Source organism: Podarcis tiliguerta (genome assembly GCF_965153285.1).
Source record: "Podarcis tiliguerta genome assembly, chromosome: 6".
NCBI classification, from domain to species: Eukaryota; Metazoa; Chordata; class Lepidosauria; order Squamata; family Lacertidae; genus Podarcis; species Podarcis tiliguerta.
This window is the reverse complement of record NC_139539.1, coordinates 2,987,038-3,005,741: the sequence shown is the minus strand read 5'-3', so window position 1 is coordinate 3,005,741 and position 18,704 is coordinate 2,987,038. Positions and strand designations below refer to the sequence as shown.

The 18,704-nt window shown below is 47.6% G+C and overlaps 2 protein-coding genes across 5 annotated transcripts in view; both read left to right on the top strand.

Moving 5' to 3' along the window:
• The window catches only part of HCK (HCK proto-oncogene, Src family tyrosine kinase), a 42,174-nt gene extending 31,061 nt beyond the window's left edge, over positions 1–11,113 (top strand). For 3 of the 4 annotated variants that reach the window (XM_083447469.1, XM_083447470.1, XM_083447468.1), the window contains exons 11-13: positions 5,433–5,586; positions 6,657–6,788; positions 8,497–11,113. In XM_083447469.1, the coding sequence (XP_083303595.1) occupies positions 5,433–5,586; positions 6,657–6,788; positions 8,497–8,699 (489 nt within the window). In that variant the 3' untranslated portion in view covers positions 8,700–11,113. Of the gene's footprint in view, positions 1–5,432; positions 5,587–6,656; positions 6,940–7,192; positions 8,134–8,185 lie in introns of all 4 variants that reach the window. The other variant, XR_014512845.1, reaches the window with a different exon arrangement.
• A 2,010-nt stretch (positions 11,114–13,123) lies between these two features.
• TM9SF4 (transmembrane 9 superfamily member 4) overlaps positions 13,124–18,704 on the top strand; it is a 31,670-nt gene continuing 26,089 nt past the window's right edge. Inside the window, exon 1 of the mRNA XM_083447421.1 lies at positions 13,124–13,429. Within this exon, the coding sequence (XP_083303547.1) occupies positions 13,409–13,429 (21 nt within the window). The 5' untranslated portion in view covers positions 13,124–13,408. The remainder of the gene's footprint in view (positions 13,430–18,704) is intronic.

Here is an 18,704-nt window from a genome sequence, read left to right as displayed (position 1 = left end):
GGGTGTGTTGGGAAACCTGATCTGTCAATTTCTGGATCGAGGATGTAGCTTGGTCAATTTTTGTTGATTGGTTATCAATTTTTTGATTTAATGTTGACAATTGTTCCAAAACTTGTTTCAGTGCTGCCTCTGCTCCTCCTGATGCCATATCTTCCTCTTCAGATTTTTCAGGCTTTTCACTTTCTACTTTTTGTGTTGCAAGCACAGCAGGCACTGATAGTCTACGTCCCTGAGTTAAAGTTGTTTGCAAAAGCTGTGCCTGCTTTTTTGCTTTTTCTTTTTCCTTAGCTTCCTTAGCTTTGGCTGCTCTTGTCTTTCCTGTACCACTCATCAGTCAATGTTCAAGGTCAGATGTTGTAATCCCATGGGAAAGACAAGTCCAAATTTATAAACAGTCTGGAGAAAGAAAGTAAGCAAAAAAACTTTTCCCAGGCCTTTGTTATCCAATGTCCTCTAGGGGGAGTGCCACCAAAAGTTAGTAAGAAGAAGGTAACTTTTCCGCCATTAAAGTTTCCGTTTTCAAAAACAATTTTAAAAGCAAGTTAGTTCCAAAACACTAAGAAAAAAGTCCTGCAGAGCACTTTAAAACGTTTAACAATGTTCCAACAAGGTGCCTGCAATTGTATCCACTCAAACTAAGTAAGCCCAAAAGTTGCACTTCAGTTACAAAAGTATCTGGAAGTTTGTAACAGTTCCGCAGTCAAGCAACTTCACCCGGCCACCCGAAGATTTGGGGTTAGAGTCTTCCCTCGCCCCATGGGGGACCGCTCCAAGTCCAATTTAAACTGTATTTTTTCTTCCTTTAAGAATAGAATTTCAAGTGTGCACGAAAGTCCCACTTTAAAGCCTTAAAGCTTCCCTGTTCACAGCGCTTTCCGCTCTTTAAACAGTCTGCTTTGATCTTATAAGCAGTGCCGGAAGACGGACTTCCTCTTTCTCGTCTCCCGGTTTCAGCCAAATTTCTTCAAGTTATTGTAACAAATCTTAAGTCCTTACTCACGGGTTTGCTGTTTCAGAGTAGTATTTTTTGGAAGAAAGGTCAGCGCTCATCCGTGACAGCCGCGCGGCTTCGCCTCCGCAGAAAGAGCGATGAACTCACAGCACCGCTCCCCCTCCTTCACTCCGGAGCCCCTTACGGGGTCCCTTCCGCGAATTTGGGGTCGCTCCAGGTGCCCGCCGAGTCCCACGGCCACGGACTCTCTCTGTCCGTGGTTTTTCTTGATGGGTTGCCGCTGCGCCGTAGCGAAACAACCCTTTTCTGCGGTGCCCCTCTTCAGAGCTCGAAGAGGTCCGCCATCACGGTTTCGCGCCGCCTCCGGAAGTCGTGACTCCTTGCTTCTTGATCCTCAGACCCCTGACTTCGTGCCCCCTTGCTTCCTGATCCTCGGACCCCTGACTCCTTGACTCCTTGCTTCTTGATCCTCAGACCCCTGACTTCGTGCCCCCTTGCTTCCTGATCCTCGGACCCTTGTCTCCTTGACTCCTTGCTTCTTGATCCTCGGACCCCTGACTCCTTGACTCCTTGCTTCTTGATCCTCAGACCCCTTGACTTCGTGACTCCTTGCTTCTTGATCCTCTGACCCCTGGCTTCATGACTCCTTGTTTCCTGACCCTCAGACTCTTGGCTTCCTGACTCCTGGCTTCTGGACCCCCATTCATGCTCCCACCCCGCCATCTTGCCCCCGGTCCTGACGTCCCTTGCCAGGACCTCGATCACCCATGAACAGGACCGTGACAGTAGTTTTAGCTATGCACTGTGTGGGAAAGGACTTCCTTTCATTCCTCCCAAGTCTGTCCTCTCACAGCTATAGGCAAGAGACACTTTTTAAAGCCTGACCCAAGGTGACTCAACCCAATGGGGTCTCTATTCCCTCTCTGCAGGGCAGAGTCATCCCAGCTAGAATTCCACACCTGCCCTCCATCCTGGGCAGCCAAGGAGCTCCTGCAAAACTGCGTAGAATCATAGAATTGCAGAGTTGGACCACAAGAGTCGTCTAGTCCAGCAGGGCAGGAATCCTTCACCTGACATGGGGCTGAAACCCAAGACCCTGAGCTTGAGTCTCATGCTTTACAAACTGAGCTATTCCAGCCCTTGAATTTATTCAGTTGACGCTAAACTTGTCCGGCTACTAAAAAGTCCCCAATGCTTCAGCCTTTCTTTATAGGGTGTCAATCATTTTGGGCACCCCTTTCTGAACCTTTTTCGACTCTGCAATATCCTTCTGGACAGGGGCAATGCCACCCCACCTCTACCTGAGCCTCCCTTACCTGGTTTGTGTTGCGGCACTCGCAAAGTGGCAGTGGCAAGTTCTGGTGAGTTCTTGCCAGAAGCCGGTACTGCTACTGGTGCCACTTTTCTGCCAGCCTGGTGTTGCGGCGTTCTTGGGCTTCTGCCCTACTTTTTGAGGCCAGGTGGCTAAAACTGTGCAGAGGATTCCAAATGCAGTCGTACCCTAGATTCATACGGCGGCAATATGTTTCGCTCACTGCCCAAAACAACTCTGCGAGGATTGTCCCACCTGTTCAGGGCCAAAGGTCTTTAGGTGTGTGTGGGTCAGTGGGCCATGCCAGCCGCAATGGCTGCTGGGAGTTGGAGTCCTGCAACATCTGAAGGGCCACAGGTTCCTTCCCCTGTCCCTGAATGAGCAACCCTGCAGATGTGAGAGTTCCTAGGCTTAGAGACCCTCCAGCGGGTTCCTAACAGCCAGGCACCACTTCGTTGGTGGGGTTTCATTGCATTTAATATCTAGGGATGTGAGAGCGTTGGGCCATGGTTGTGAGAACCCATTGTTCCCCGCAGTGATGCAGATTTGAATATGCAAATCTGCCTAGTGTGCTTTGTTTGTTTGCATTGACTCCTAAGGAAGTAGGAAACCTGGAACGGGTCCAAGGGCCTGGAACGGGTCCAAGGGCCTGGAACGGGTCCTTCTTCTGGGTCTCCCTCCGCTGCCGCGGAACAAGGAGGCCTTTGTCACAACTTTGTCTGTGTTCTCCCTCCCTCCACCAAAACCAGTCCATCAAAAGAGCAGGTGTGCCCAGGGTGCCATCCGTCTTGCTTAGGTTGGTGGGGCTGACAGTTAACCCCTTGGCTTCAGGTCACTGCAGAGCCCCAGAGACGTGTCGACCGATAATCGCTCAGCTCGAATCTCCTGACCAGGAAGTTTTGTGTCAAATTCTCGCCTCACCCATGGCATTACATGGTTTTCGACAAGCCGCTCTCAGGGTGTAGAATCATAGAATTGTAGAGTTGGGACCCTGGGGTCATCTAGTCCCACCCCCTGCAATGCAGGAATCTCCGCTAAAGCATCCATGACAGCTGGCCACCCAACCTCTGCTTAAAAACCTCCAAGGAAGGAAAGTCCACAACCTTCTGAGGGAGACTGTTCCACTGTTGGTCACCTCTTAAGGCCAGAAAGTTCTTCCTGATGTTGAGTCGGAATCTCCTTTCTTGTGACTTGAAGCCATGGGTTCGAGTCCTACCCTCCAGAGCAGAAGAAAACAAGATGGCTCCTTCTTCCATGTGACAACCCTTAAGATATTTGAAGATGGCTCTCATATCGGCTCTTAAGTCTCCTCTTTTCCAGACTAAGCATACCCAAGTCTCTCAACTGTTCCTTATAAGGCTTGGTTTCCAAACCCTTGATCGTGGTTGCTGTCCTCTGCACTCATTCAGCTTGTCAACATCCTTCTTAAATTGTGGTGCCCAGAATTGGACACAGTATTCCAGTGTGATCTGACCAAGGCAAAATACAGTGGTACTATTACTTCCCATGCTAGGGACGCGGGTGGCGCTGTGGGTTAAAGCCTCAGTGCCTAGGGCTTGCTGATCGAAAGGTCGGCGGTTCGAATCCCCGCGGCGGGGTGTGCTCCCGCTGTTCGGTCCCAGCGCCTGCCAACCGAGCAGTTCGAAAGCACCCCTGGGTGCAAGTAGATAAATAGGGACCGCTTACTAGCGGGAAGGTAAACGGCGTTTCCGTGTGCGGCTCTGGCTCGCCAGAGCAGTGATGTCACGCTGGCCACATGACCCGGAAGTGTCTTCGGACAGCGCTGGCCCTTGGCCTCTTTGAGTGAGATGGGCGCACAACCCTAGAGTCTGTGAAAACTGGCCCGTACGGGCAGGGGTACCTTTACCTTTTTACCTTTATTACTTCCCATGACCTGGACACCATACTATTGTAAAATAGCATTCGTGTTCTTTGCTGCTGCATCACACTGCTGGCTCTTGCTAAGCTTGTGGTCTGCTAAGATCCCTAAGCCCTTTTCGAGTGTACTACTGGCATCTTCAGGTACAAGGAGTTATACTTTCAGCTGGGTTTATAATGCTGTTTCTGGGTTTGGAGTTGGCTAATTTGGCTCTGTTGAGAATGAACATAGTTCTTTGGGGTTTGGACGGTACAGCAAGCTGCAGTTGACTGAAGCATTGGATGTACTCATGACTGCACTGTGGGAAGAGAAGGTGTGATTTATCAACCAGCCCATGATTTCTCAATCTCACCTTACAGGGTTGTTGTAAGGGTAAAATGGCGCCGTGGGGAGGACCATGTGCCCCTCCTTGTGTGCCTCAGATGAAATATTAAGTGCAAAGGAATCCTGTCTGCCGCAATGCTCATCAGCATCACAAATCTCTCTCCTTCACTTATTTATTAATGTAAATTATTATTTATTTCGTTTATTAACCGGCTTCCCATGAGGCACCCCAAAGCAATTTAATATAGCAACGTATATACAACTGTTGCATACTAGAAGGGTCAGCCGGTGTCTTGATTTGCTGTTCTGTTGTGGAGGCTGCATTGGTTTGCATTTGGGCAGGGGGCATGGGACTTGTTCCATTTGTCAGTGTTTGTAAGAAGAAAAAGGTTCAGCCTGGTCCTCGGACCCTTATCGGCATAAAAGAGTCCACGAGAAAAGAATCCTTGCAGAGTACTTTCTGCTTTTATTCTTAAAAGTCTTTCTGCAAAAGCGACTGACCAACTGTACACACATCAACACTACCAGCTTTCACTAACCAACCAACCAATCCAACCAAACACCAAACTAACATTTCTCACTCTATATATACAACCCGGTGCAGGCCGCTGACTCGTGCTGACCCAGCTTTCTTAAGCATTAAAGAAACAGCGGCCAATTTTTAGCCGTGGCACCATTAACATCGTCTGGAAGCAAATTCCTCCTCCCAAAGGGGGGAATTCCGTGCACCTGCAAGAAAACTTGTTTAAGGGAAGCTGCAGACTTTGCAGGTCACCATAGATTTCATTTCGCAGAACACACTTGCCAGAGACTGCTGGAAAGATTTACTGGTGCTGAGAAGGGATGTGAACCCAGTTCTGAGGGTGTGTCTGGTGAACCCCAGTGGGGTCATTTATGTTGTCCCAACCTCCCCAGGTGCTGCACTATCGCTCCCCTTACAATAGACCTCTCTCTCTTTACTGCAGATTGCAGAAGGCATGGCTTTCATTGAGAAGCGAAACTACATCCACCGGGACTTGAGAGCTGCCAACATCTTGGTCTCAGCCATGCTGGTGTGCAAGATAGCCGATTTTGGCTTGGCTCGGGTGATTGACGACAACGAATACACGGCCCGGGAAGGTGCAAAGAGAGGCGCTTTTTTGTATGCTTGGTTGCACAAGCCAGCCCCTCCTGCTTATGTCCTGTCAATCTTTCTGTGTACAGTATGCATTAGGGTTTAGACACTTAATAAGGATGGAGGGCAGAGAAATTTCTATCCAGTTTGCACTGAAAGGCAGACCTACCCAGTTTGCACTTTCCAAAGCAACACGCGAACCAAAATTCACACTTCTCCGAATTTTGCAAGGCGGTTCTCCGGAGTACTCTGAACAATCACAGGCAACACGCAGCTAATAATGTTCTAACAAAATATTTGTAACAATTCTTAAACAGAAAAAATGTGATAAGAGTGACAAATAATAGAAGTCAATCAATGTTGCATGAACAAAATTAGAAAATGTAGTCAATCAGTATGAAAGAGGCAAACAAAGCCTTTCAACAGTCACAGTCCTGTAACCGTTCCAAACGTAGAACAGTTTTTCCGGATGATGAACTGTTTTGATAGTCACTATTCATCAGCGAATAAATGGTCCTAACAGGTACAGTGGTACCTCAGGTTACATACGCTTCAGGTTACAGACTCCGCTAACCCAGAAATAGTGCTTCAGGTTAAGAACTTTGCTTCAGGATGAGAACAGAAATCGTGCTCTGGCGGCGCGGCAGCAGCAGGAGGCACCATAGCTCAAGTGGTGCTTCAGGTTAAGAACAGTTTCAGGTTAAGTACGGACCTCCGGAATGAATTAAGTACTTAACCTGAGGTACCACTGTACATCAAGTAGCCAAGGATCAGTACTCACTTAGAAGCGTATTAAGCTGATATTCTATGGAATAAACCCGCATAGCTTATTACTTGCTTTTTCTCTAAACTAAAAAGTCCTGAACACTGCATCCAGAGGAGAATCGCTTCATCCACTTTAGGATGCAGCTTCACGAACCTTTAGGAGCCAGATTTCCTTGACGTAAAAGACCAGAAGTGCAGGCCCTTGCAGTTTGGAAAGCAAACCTGTTATCTGCCGATAAGCCACTTCTTGCTGCGCATACCATGCCATCTTTCTGAGCCTCACTGTCTTTGTTTTGACCATCCTGGGCAGGTGCCAAGTTTCCCATCAAGTGGACTGCGCCCGAAGCCATCAACTACGGCTCCTTCACAATAAAGTCTGACATCTGGTCTTTCGGGATCCTCCTGATGGAGATCATTACCTATGGGCGGACCCCATACCCAGGTGCGTAATAAGAAAAGTCTCTTTGCAGGCACCCACGCCAAACATTTAAGGCACGTGGCTTTTCCGTGGAACTGTACTTTGTTAAGAGTGAGTTTGAGGGGTAAAGCTGCAGTTCTCAAGATTCTTGGGGGGAAGCTGTGACTTTTAAAGGGCTATCAATGTTCTTTAGATACAGTGGTACCTCTAGTTACGAAATTAATTCGTTCTGGAGGTCCGTTCTTAACCTGAAACTGTTCTTAACCAGAGGCATGCTTTCGCTAATGGGGCCTCCAGCTGCCGCTACGCCACCGGCACACAATTTCTGTTCTCATCTTGGGGCAAAGTTCTCAACTCGAGGTAACTCTTCCAGGTTAGCGGAGTTTGTAACCTGAAGCATTTGTAACCTGAGGTGTTTGTAACTCGAGGTATCACTGTATATGGTGTGGTTTTGATGTTCCAAGTCTCCAGATTTTTTTGGCTCGTGGCTGTGAAGAGTAGGGATTCTTGGTGGAAAGGAGGAGCAGGGGGTGGTGATGGTCGCAGAGAACCCCACAAGAACTTTAAGGGGCAGCTAGTTATCCACCCTTGGTAGAAACAAACGTCCAAATAGTTCCACCAAGAGATCTTAGTTTAATAAGAGCAGCATCCTGGTCAACCCTCCAAGAGGAATTAGCTGGGAAATAAACTGCTTAGGTAAGAAAATGATTTAACCTCTTGGATGCGGCTATTTTAAACTGCCTGATTAAATATGGGAGATTGTTTACCAAATACAACAACGTGCCCTCAAAAATCTCTGTTTGGCAGCTTTGTATGTTCGTATTTGCATGCAGTGTTCCAACTTTCCTGCTTTCAGAAGGGATGTTATTTGGTGAGCAGATGGGTCCAATTTTACTCCATTTTTTAGTGGGCGATATCCAATGTACTTGTTTCCATTAGCAGAAGGACTGCACTAGCACATCCAAAATTCTCCCCCCTCCACCCCCGAATGTGGGCTGTGCCCTCCTCAAATCTGCTCCACAGGGTTGGGGGCAACTCCTAGAACAGATTTAGGAGGCACTTAGGGGAAGGAGAAGGGACGCAGGTGGCACTGTGGGTTAAACCACAGAGCCTAGGACTTGCCGATCAGAAGGTCGGCGGTTCGAATCCCCGCGTCGTTGCTCGGTCCCTGCTCCTGCCAACCTAGCAGTTCGAAAGCACATAAAAGTGCAAGTAGATAAATAGGTACCACTCCGGCGGGAAGGTAAACGGTGTTTCTGTGCGCTGCTCTGGTTCGCCAGAAGCGGCTTAGTCATGCTGGCCACATGACCCGGAAGCAGTACACCAGCTCCCTCGGCCAGTAAAGCGAGATGAGCACCGCAACCCCAGAGTCAGTCACAACTGGACCTAACGGTCAGGGGTCCCTTTACCTTTACCTACAGGGGAAGGAGAGGAGAAAGGTTCAAGTGCGCAAGGAGAAATCCTTGTGCTGATGGAATGAGTCACATAGCTCTACTTTGGATGCAACCCTTGGCTTCTACAAGCCCATAGGAACCTAGGAATGCTGTCAGAGCATTGGTCTATCTACCTTAGCATTGCCTACAATGACTGGCAGCGTCTCTCCAATATTTCAGGGGTGGGATCTCTCTCAGCCCAACCTGGAGATGCTGGGAACGGAACCTAGGGCCCTCTGTGTGCAATGCAGGTACACAACCACTGAGCTATGGTGTCTCTCCCTTCCGTTTGAATTCAGGGATGTCGCACCAGGAAGTGATCCGTGCCCTAGAGCGCGGCTATCGGATGCCCCGCACGGAGGGCTGCCCAGAGGAGCTCTATGAAGTGATGATGCAGTGCTGGAAACGCAAGCCTGAGGACCGCCCGACGTTCGAGTACAATCAGAGCATCCTGGAGGACTTCTTCACTGCCACCGAAAGCCAGTACCAGCAGCAGCCTTAAAGGAGACGGAGGACCAGACAGCAGAGTGGGACAGTCACTGCAGTACGATGCTTGAGAGAGCGAGCCAGTGTTTGATGTCAAGATCCCCCTGTGGCTTAGGCAAAAGTAGCTGCCTCCATCTTGGGAGCTTACAAGGAACATTTTATTGACTGCTGTTGGGAGACGGGACTGTACTTGATGGACCCTCAAGATGATCCAACATAAGCAATTGTTGTGCTCATAGCTAAAATGCCTTAAAAAAAACTGCATTCAGTAGATGCCATTTCTGCTGAAGCATGGCATGCACTTTTTGTTGCCTGCTGGAAAACCACTGGCTGTTGCTCTAGAAGGGTCTGGTGTGTGTGTGTGAGAGAGAGAGAGAGAGAGAGAGAGAGAGAGATTGTCATTTGACGGGGCGGGGGGTGCGAGAGAATCTGACTAATTGACCAGGCAAATAATATGATAAATATACAGTACCACTACTTACAGGCATTCTAACTAAGCTTGCCACCTCTTTCTTAATGCAAGGGATGGTTGCTTATTTAGCAATATGAAATTTTAATCCTGGATAGAAAACTGTTCCCTGAAATAAACCACAGGCGGTGAGCCTAATTGGCTTATATTGATCGCGGGAGCCCTAGTAGCAATGAGATTAAATCCTAAACTATTCTGATCAATGTATTATTTACAGGTTATAATATTATAGAAATATCAGTGTATGCCAACAATATTGAAGGGAACAAACTGTTATTCCTGGTTTTTACTTTGAGTGCCAGGGGAGGTCTGACTGTTACAGACAAAATGCACACATAATGAGAAGCAGGTTTATTTTTTAATTATGGTTGCAGTTGTGTGTGTTTGTGAATCTAGATTCCTGAAGGTAGGAAGGAGTTGCTGAGAGTACTCTATCCTATCTTTCAACTTGAATAAAGCCATGATGGCATTAAAAGGGCACTGAAAAGCTTTCCTTAGATTCATGGAATACCTGACTGCAGTCAGATATCGGGCAACTCTGCTGCCAGTCAGAGTAAACAATATGCAGCTGGGTAGAGAAACAGTCTGCCCTGGTATAAGGTGACTTCCTACAACCATTACAGGTGGACTGGACATTTGTATGGTCTTTCTTGTGCTGAATCAGGAGTTTGCAAGACTCTTGTGGGTTAGGCACCCTTTGATCCTTCTGCACATCTGTTCACAAGAGCAGGACTGCACTGTTTTCACAGCTGCATTTCAAGTTTGGGGCGTATGTATTTTTATAGAAAATTCCCAAACCAGGTAACAATAAAACAACATAGAAAACAGAACTGCAAAATTGCAGAATCCTAAAACATAAGATTGAAAGAATGAGATTTTTTTAAAAGAAATATGGCAGAGAAGTAGCATAAGGAGCAATAATGGATCAGGGCCAGCTCAATGTATATTTGGAAAAGATGACCTCAGTAGATCTCCTCCCCAAGATGACCCATATCCTCCTTATGCCTGCCTCCCCAGCCCATTCCCTTGCCCCTCCCAGGCCCAATACAAATGGAGGGAGAGTGGAATTCCTTCACCTGTCTACTATCTCTCTCTCTGGACCCAGAGGGAGAATGGAAAACCAGTCAAGGCTGCTGTCCCATCTACATGATCTTGCACGCTCAGAGGAGTGGCAGAGCCAGGAAGCTCTGGGGGTTGACAATGCTCCCCCCCCCCCCAAAGAAAGAGTGTGGATAATGAAAGTTGACCAACAATGCTGACCCCTGCCGCCAACCCCGTATCAGATAAAACAGCACATTAAAGTAATTCGGAATAAAAATTAGCCAGTTAAATATCCATATTTCTAGGTTCTCTCACTTCAGATTCAAGGTAGGCAGATTTCATGCCAAATTACACATTTTTCACAGTTGGGATTTAAAAGGGGGTGGGGAGCTGTCAAAGGGTTATTTCAGCAAAAGGGCTATATCAATTTCCTCTTCCCTCCACCCATCTGCTCTGCAATTTTGTTAATGTTTTTCTTTAAAAGTTAAATGAAAACTATAACCTCACACATGAGGTGTAAACATACAGATATTTTATCTAGTGGAGAAGGGAGGAAGAGGAGAACTTTGCACTTTTCAGACATCCTTCATGTCTGCCCATTTTGTTAGTGTCTTTGTGACGTCATCTGGTGAGCTGTCAACAGGCCGGACCCAGAGCAAGTGAAATCCAGAACCTCCACAACTTGGGATGTTTGCATTTTTAATGCCAGTGAAAGTTGAGGAAATACTTTCCGCAGATAAACAGAAGCACCCTTACAGCCGGCCTCTGCCTTGTCCTCATTTTCTGCCTGAGCTTAACAGCTCTGCAAAACTAGGATGCTCCAAAATAAATAAAATAGGATTTGTTTCAGGATATTTTGAAATGTTTGGATGTAAACTTTTTTGCATGTTTTGTAATGATAAAAATGTTAAGAAGTCAAACATTTGTGTGTGTGTGTGATTTGGACACGGGCTGTGATAATTTTGGAGCGGTGCATTTGGAAGCCAGTTTAAAACTATATTGGCAGGATCTAATTAAAGTTGGATCCTATGTCCATAGGATCAGAAGCAACTCACTGAGTTCAATGTGGGATACACCCCCATGTAAATGTGCCAACAATTCTCTTTAAGGAACTGCAGTCCTGACAATCCTAAGCGTCAATAGGACACCCTCTTACTTTTTCTAAATGTTTTCAGGCCTTAAAATACTATAGATTCCACACCACAACTATGAGCAATGTCCAGCATAACACTAAAAGACAGCAAAGGATGTCATACATGTATGAGATCGGGTTGTCCTCCCCCTTAAAGAGCAGGTCAGCAGCTATTTAGATACCCTATGCCCTTTTAAAATATGGGGATTGGGGGGGTTATTGGGTTGTTTTTATTTTGAGTATATATTTTGTGGTTTTATATTTTGATATTGTTCTATTAACTGCCCTGAGACCTCCAGGTATAGGGTGGTACCTAAATTCAATAAATAAAACAATAATGTGCTTAGGGAGCTAGATGCTTGGAGTTCTCTGATGCTTTCCCAGTGAACTGCTGTCACTCCTGTTAACGAAGAAATCTAAGGGCTCTCTTGGACAAAAAAACAAGGACACCAACCAGTGCAAAACAGCAGCCAGTAGGCTTGGTCTTTATTGAAGACTGTCGCGACAGCACTCCCACCTGCCACCAGGTGGAACAAGATGGAAGCCCCAAACAAAAGAGAACCCAAACTTTTATTAGCTGCTAATCCCCATGTTAAAGGGTAAAGGGACCCCTGACCATTAGGCCCAATCGTGGCCGACTTTGGGGTTGCGGCGCTCATCTCGCTTTATTGGTCAAGGGAGCCGGCGTACAGCTTCCGGGTCATGTGGCCAGCATGACTAAGCCGCTTCTGGTGAACCAGAGCAATGCACGGAAATGCCGTTTACCTTCCTGCCGGAGCGGTACCTATTTATCTACTTGCACTTTGACGTGCTTTCGAACTGCTAGGTTGGCAGGAGAATCCCCATGTTACACCCCCCCCAAACTACATCACTAATACATCATGAAAGGGGAGGTCTGGTGGCAGTAATCTGAGCATCCTGGACCCTGCCCCATGGTTCCCCTTGCCCTCCACCAAACACCCATCAAGTGTAACAAAAGAGATATTTACATTTCCCTGTTTCCCAGCCATGTTAATGATACCCTTTTGTCTTCATCTGGGTTTGTTCTTTTTGGAACGGCTACCTGTCTGGCACTAAGGTACCAGAATGCCAGGGATTATCACTCAGGCAGAGGGGCTGCTGAGCAGCTGAGCTCACATGTCTATATTAATTTCTGAAGTTTTCCCTGTGAGCCAGTACATAGATGCATTTATCAGTGAATTCTTACATTTGGTATTCTGCAGCAGAGGCCCTTTGAATAGATAGGAAGAAACTGTGATGAAGTGTTTTGTGGGGACAAGTCACAAAAGTCACAAAAGTGATTGTGCTGGTTTTGGTAGTGGGCTGCACGTGCATGATATTTGCTAGAGGGGCAACCCCCCCCAACCTATACATAAATTCCTGCAACAAATAATAATAATAATAATAATAATAATAATAATAATAATTGCACATGGCGTCTGAAGTGCCCAGGGAACGTGGCCTGAACAGCAAGGAACTAATGTTCTTTCAACTGAGTCGAGTATCCTTCGGGAGAAACGGCGCCCCAAAGACACCTGCCCTTTGCAGCGCACACACCTGCCGCCCTTACCAAAGATGGCGAATATGCTTCGACGCGTAAGGTCACGGCGGGGTAAAACACCTTCAGCAGCCAATGACGCTCCACGCTCTGACAAGAGCGCGTTTGCCAGCACTAAAGATGACGTTCCGGTCAAACCGCCGCATCTTACCCACGAAAAAGATGGCTGCCTCACTTAGCCACCTCCATTGCCCCTAGTAAAGATGGCGAGGAGAGTGTAAGTAGCCGTTCTGCCAATACCCAAAATGGAGACGCGGAAAGGAGGCGCGCTTATTTCCTCCCCTCTCAGCAACAAAAAAAGCCCCCACGGCTAAACTGTTCTCGCGAGCTGACGCTCCTTTCGCGGAGGCTTCCCGCCTTTTCCAGCGGGGCGAGCGGGAGAGAGCGACCCCGCCTGGCAGAAGCGGAAGGCGGCAGGCCCTTCCCCTCAGCGGCGACGGCCTGCTTCCGTCTCCATGGCGACGAGCCGCCTCGGCCAACCGCGAGCCGCTTCCGCTGACGTCGCCGCCGACACGTGGATCCAAGATGGCGGCGTCTGGGGTGCTGGTGAGTGGGGAGGCCGGGGAGCCTCCTTCCCCTCGCGCTGTCTCGCGGCCGCCGGGGGCTCCGAGGGCCCCTTTCCGGGGCGGGGGTCGCTTCGTATCGCGGGCCCAGACCTCTCCCCGGCCCTTTTCGGAGGGGGGGCGGTGGGAGGGGGCGTGGGGGTGGAGATGAGGGGGCCTCGTTTGCGCGCCTGACGGGACCTTCCTGAGGTGACACCCGCACCCCGGAGAAGCCCCTCACCAAACCCCCGAAGTAGCCGGCGAAGGCGTCCCTCTCTGCCGCGTACAGCGCCGGGCGCTCCCCGGGAGACGCCAGCGGAGCGAGCCCGGCAGAGACGTCCCCGGCTGTTGCTGCTCTCGCTTTGGGCCACCCTACGAGCAGCAAGCCCTGAGGGCTCGGCTCGCTCTTTGCATCCCTTCCTTGCAGGGGGTGGGCTGGATGACCCTCGGGGTCCCTCTCGGCCCCGCGGTTCTGCGACAGGCGGCAACGGCGCGTACGCTTTTGTTGCTCCGGAGTAAGGTCCCGCGTGGCGGTCCTGCGACTTGATTGAATTGCGTTAGATGGTCTTGGTGAATTGAAAAAACCAACCAGACATTGCGATCTCTGTAACGTCAAACACGGTAGCGTACAAATGAAGCCGGTGGCAATGAATTCATCCAAGCAATGCACAAAAAAGGCGTAGTAATTCGAAATGATATTCTGTTGCAACTGTTTACAAAAGGATGAGTAGCAATGCCTTGTCGCCTGTTTTTTGAGGTCTGCCTGAGAAGCGGTGTATAAATCAGTGCTGGTGGCACTGTTGTTTAGTCGTTCAGTTGTGTCCGACTCTTTGTGACCCCATGGACCAGAGCACGCCAGGCACTCCTGTCTTCCACTGCCACCCGCAGTTTGGTCAGATTCATGTTTGTAGCCTCGAGAACACTGTCCTACCATCTCGTCCTCTGTCGTCCCCTTCTCCTTGTGCCCTCCATCTTTCCCAACATCAGGGTCTTCTCTTCTCCTGAGGTGGCCAAAGTCTTGGAGCCTCAGCTTCACGATCTGTCCTTCCAGTGAGCACTCAGGGCTGATTTCCTTCAGAATGGAGAGGTTGGATCTTCTTGCAGTCCATGGGACTCTCAAGAGTTTCCTCCAGCACCATAATTCAAAAGCGTCAATTCTTCGGCGATCAGCCTTCTTTATGGTGGCACTAGCAGACTCAAAATAGCCGAAAAGGTGGAAACTGCATCTGGAACCAGATGTCAGCTACTGATGGGACATTATTTTTCCCATCCTTGCTAGCTGTATTTTGTAACATGCCTTGCTGGTTCACTGTGTTCTGTGTGCAACTGGATTCCAGTCTCAAATCTCACATTCCCCACAGAGCTCTTGTTTTACACAGCCAGATTGGGCCAGGAATTATGCTGTTGTCCATGGGTAGGCAAACTAAGGCCCGGGGGCTGGATCCGGCCCAATCGCCTTCTAAATCTGGCCCGCAGATGGTCTGGGAATGAGTGTGTTTTTACATGAGTAGAATGTGCCCTTTTATTTAAAATGAATCTCTGGGTTATTTGTGGGGCATAGGAATTCGTTCATATTTTCCCCCCTAAAAAATGTAGTCTGGCCCCCCACAAGGTCTGAGGGACAGTGCACCGGCCCCTTGCTGAAAAAGTTTGCTGACCCCTGCTGTAGTGCCTCTAAAGAGGTTGCCATTTTCAAGGACTCCTGCTGTGTTTAGACAGCTGTGGTCCAGCTTTCAGGAAGTTGTTGGGGGTGGGTGGCCAACCTGAGATTGTGTTCCTGTCTCGAGGAAAATTACTGGTGAATTTGCTCTGAATCGAGATTGTGTTCTGGATCCCATGTTGCAGGGACTCCTTGCACAGCCCGAGACAAAGTTTGTGTCCTTTGTCAACCTTGTGTTTGCATTCAGAGTTTTCTTGCAACACACCTGGAGGCAGAGAGTAGCATCGCTTCCTTTTCTGTATGCTAACAACCAGAAGCAGTGAGTTTCGGTGCACTGCACACCAAAGCTCTGCCATAAACTTGATAAGAATCACACAGGCTGGAGCAGCTTAACGGGCTCAGTCACGGCAGTGGAATTTTGTGGGGCAGGGCACCTTGTGGTCACTTGATGATCTCAAGGTTGAGTCCACATGTCTAAAGGCAAACAGTTTTGTGTCACAGCTTTTCTAGCGCTGATGCTTGTTTTCTGTACTCTTAACTTGCAGAACATGTTGTTTCTGCAAGGAGGATGATACTCAGCGATGATGTGAGAAGGTATAGAGAGTTCTTATCTCATTCCCTTTCTGCAGAGGATTATCTCTGTGGGAAGGAGGAGGGGAGGCCTTATTCCTATTAATGCAAGGCCAGAAGCTCCAGCACCCTTTTCACCGCATAGGCTGGCCATATACTTTGGGAAAGAAAGCAGCTCAGTGATATATTTGCTTGGAACATGGAGTTTCTTGATTGGTTGATCCGTCTGTCCATTTCCATGAACATGCCTAATTCACTTTTGAAGCCATCCAAATTATTCATGATTATTTTTATTATTTACTGAATTTCTATACTGCCCTTCATCCGAAGATCATCAGGTGATTCACAACATAAAAATAAAAAACGAGAACACAAAATACGTAATAAAGCAAACAAAAGTGACAACCCCACGCTCACAAACACATTTAAAAGGCCATAGAATGGTTAATCAGCCAAAGGCCTGGTTACAGAGAAACATTTCTACCTCGCCTCTAAAGATATGTAATGATGGCACCAGGGAGAGCCACTGCAGAAAAGACCCATTCTTGTGTTGCCACCCTCCAGACCTCTTGTGGAAGAGGCACACAGAGAAGTGCCTCAGAAGATGAGCTCAGGGTCCAGGTTGGTTCATATTGTGAGAGGCGTTCCATGAGGTATTGCTGTCCTGAGCCGTTTAAGGCTCTATAGGTCAAAACCAACACTTTTAATTGGGCCTGGAAAATAATTGGTAGCCAGTCCAGTCCAGCCAGGATCTTGTGACCATCTCCTCACCTTGTGACAGCAGATGCTATAAATTAACTATGCATAGTGTGAAAGGGCACTCTTTTATCTGCCCTGAATCTCCTGCCAGTTTCATTAAGTTATCTCTGCCCACCTCCGCACAATGCTTACTGGTGTCCAGCTTTTGTGAACTTGGTACGAGGAGGTGAGCACAAGGAGAAATTGCCAAGGGAGATTCTGTGCATCGGTTTTCGCAACAGTTTAGAAATCCCCATTGGAACTTTTGGTACATCTCAGTAAACATGCCTAGGATTGCCTTTGCTTCAGAGAGCAGGACAATATGTGGAAACTGTGAGGAAGCAGATATAGGTTAAATGAAACAGTAAAAACTGTTTGGCAGTGGAACCTTTGGGTAGGTGTGGATCTCTCTTCCTGGAAATGTAAACAGCGGCTGGGCATCAGTCAGTGAGGCTGTAGATGCAATATTTTTTGTACTGGGCCAGGAGTTGGACTGGATACTCTTTGAGGCTTCTCCCAACTCTGAAATTATATTATTCTTACTCTGTACTTTGAGACCTGAGTCTCGTCTCTTCCTTCCCTACCACACCCTCAAATTTTCTTACCTAGTTACATTAGCTTCTTGAGTTGTGATGTTTGCATAGTTTTTAACTGTCCTGGTTTTGGAGAAGGGCGGGTTTATTTTATTTTTAAAAATAAAGGTAAAGGTACCCCTGCCCGTATGGGCCAGTCTTGACAGACTCTAGGGTTGTGCGCCCATCTCACTCAAGAGGCCAGGGGCCAGCGCTGTCCGAAGACACTTCCGGGTCACGTGGCCAGCGTGACGAAGCTGCTCTGGCGAGCCAGAGCTGCACACGGAAACGCCGTTTACCTTCCCGCTAGTAAGCGGTCCCTATTTATCTACTTGCACCCAGGGGTGCTTTCGAACTGCTAGGTTGGCAGGCGCTGGGACCGAACAGCAGGAGCGCACCCCGCCGCGAGGATTCGAACCGCCGACCTTTCGATCGGCAAGCCCAAGGCACTGAGGCTTTAACCCACAGCGCCACCCACGTCCCCAATTTTTAAAAATACACATAGCCTAAAAATGCTATATATGGTTGAGACTTTTAGGCTGTTATTTGTAAAACAAGTGACTGCTCTATAGCACCAACTTAAGGCTCACCTCTGTTGTCTTGCTTCCACTGCTGTTCCCCTGCCTCCCCTTTGTCTTCAATTTTATATATATATATAATTTTTGAACCCTGTTTTTGTTTTGAGCCCTGCACAAAACACAATCAGTGAACAACTTTGCCTCCCATTCTGTTGAATGAATGTGACTTAAGCAAGAGCTTACTTCTGCTTCAAATGCAGCTGTTTCTCACACTTGCTGAAGAGCTCCTGAATTCTGACACTTGCTCAACCACCCAAGTGTGGCCTAGAAAGGTTGCTGACCCTGGTAATAGATAGGCTGGTTCGTTAGGAACATAAGAAGAACACAGGAAACGGAGTCAGACTGGTGGTTCATCTAGCTCAGTATGGCCTACACTGACTGGCAGTGGTTCTCCAGGGATTCAGGCAGGGAACTATTCCCAGCCCTACCTGAAGATGCTGAGAATTGAACCAGGCATCTTCTGCATGCAAGGCCAGTGCTTTACCACTAAGAAGTGGCTGCCAGTGTGTTTTGTAAAAAGGGTATTTTGCTACTCCTGCTTGGTTATGGTTTCTAACGTTCTGGACAGGAGTTGCTGTCTATCCTCTGCTGCTTTTCAAGACTGTGTGTGTGTGTGTGCGTGTGTGTGTGTGCAAAGTGCACCACTTGATGTGTCAATATGTCTTTAATTACTTTTTTATTTAGTTTCATTCAGTTGCACATTTTTAACACTCTTTATAATACATTCAAATTATAACTGTTTTCAATACTGTGTGTGTGTGTATTTTTCTTATCCTTGTGACTTATCTCCACCACATTACAGCTTCTATTGTGTTGTGAATATTGTTTTTATTTTTATCCATAAAACATCTATCCATATTTTAGCTGTACGAAATGCATATCAATGCATATCAATGGTTTTGTTTCGGGGCAATGTTTTGTCATATATTCTTTCACACATTCCCATTCTTTCCTAAATTTCTGATTTGATTGATATCTAATAGCTGCTGTCATTCTGGCCAATTTTACGAATTCACATACCTTATTTTGCCAATCCGCTTTTGATGGGACTATGTCCCCTTTCCAATTTTTAGCTATTAGTATTCTGGCTGCAGCTGTGGCATATAAAAACACTTTTTTCTTGTCGTTAGGGATATCTATTGATAAGATACCTAATAGAAA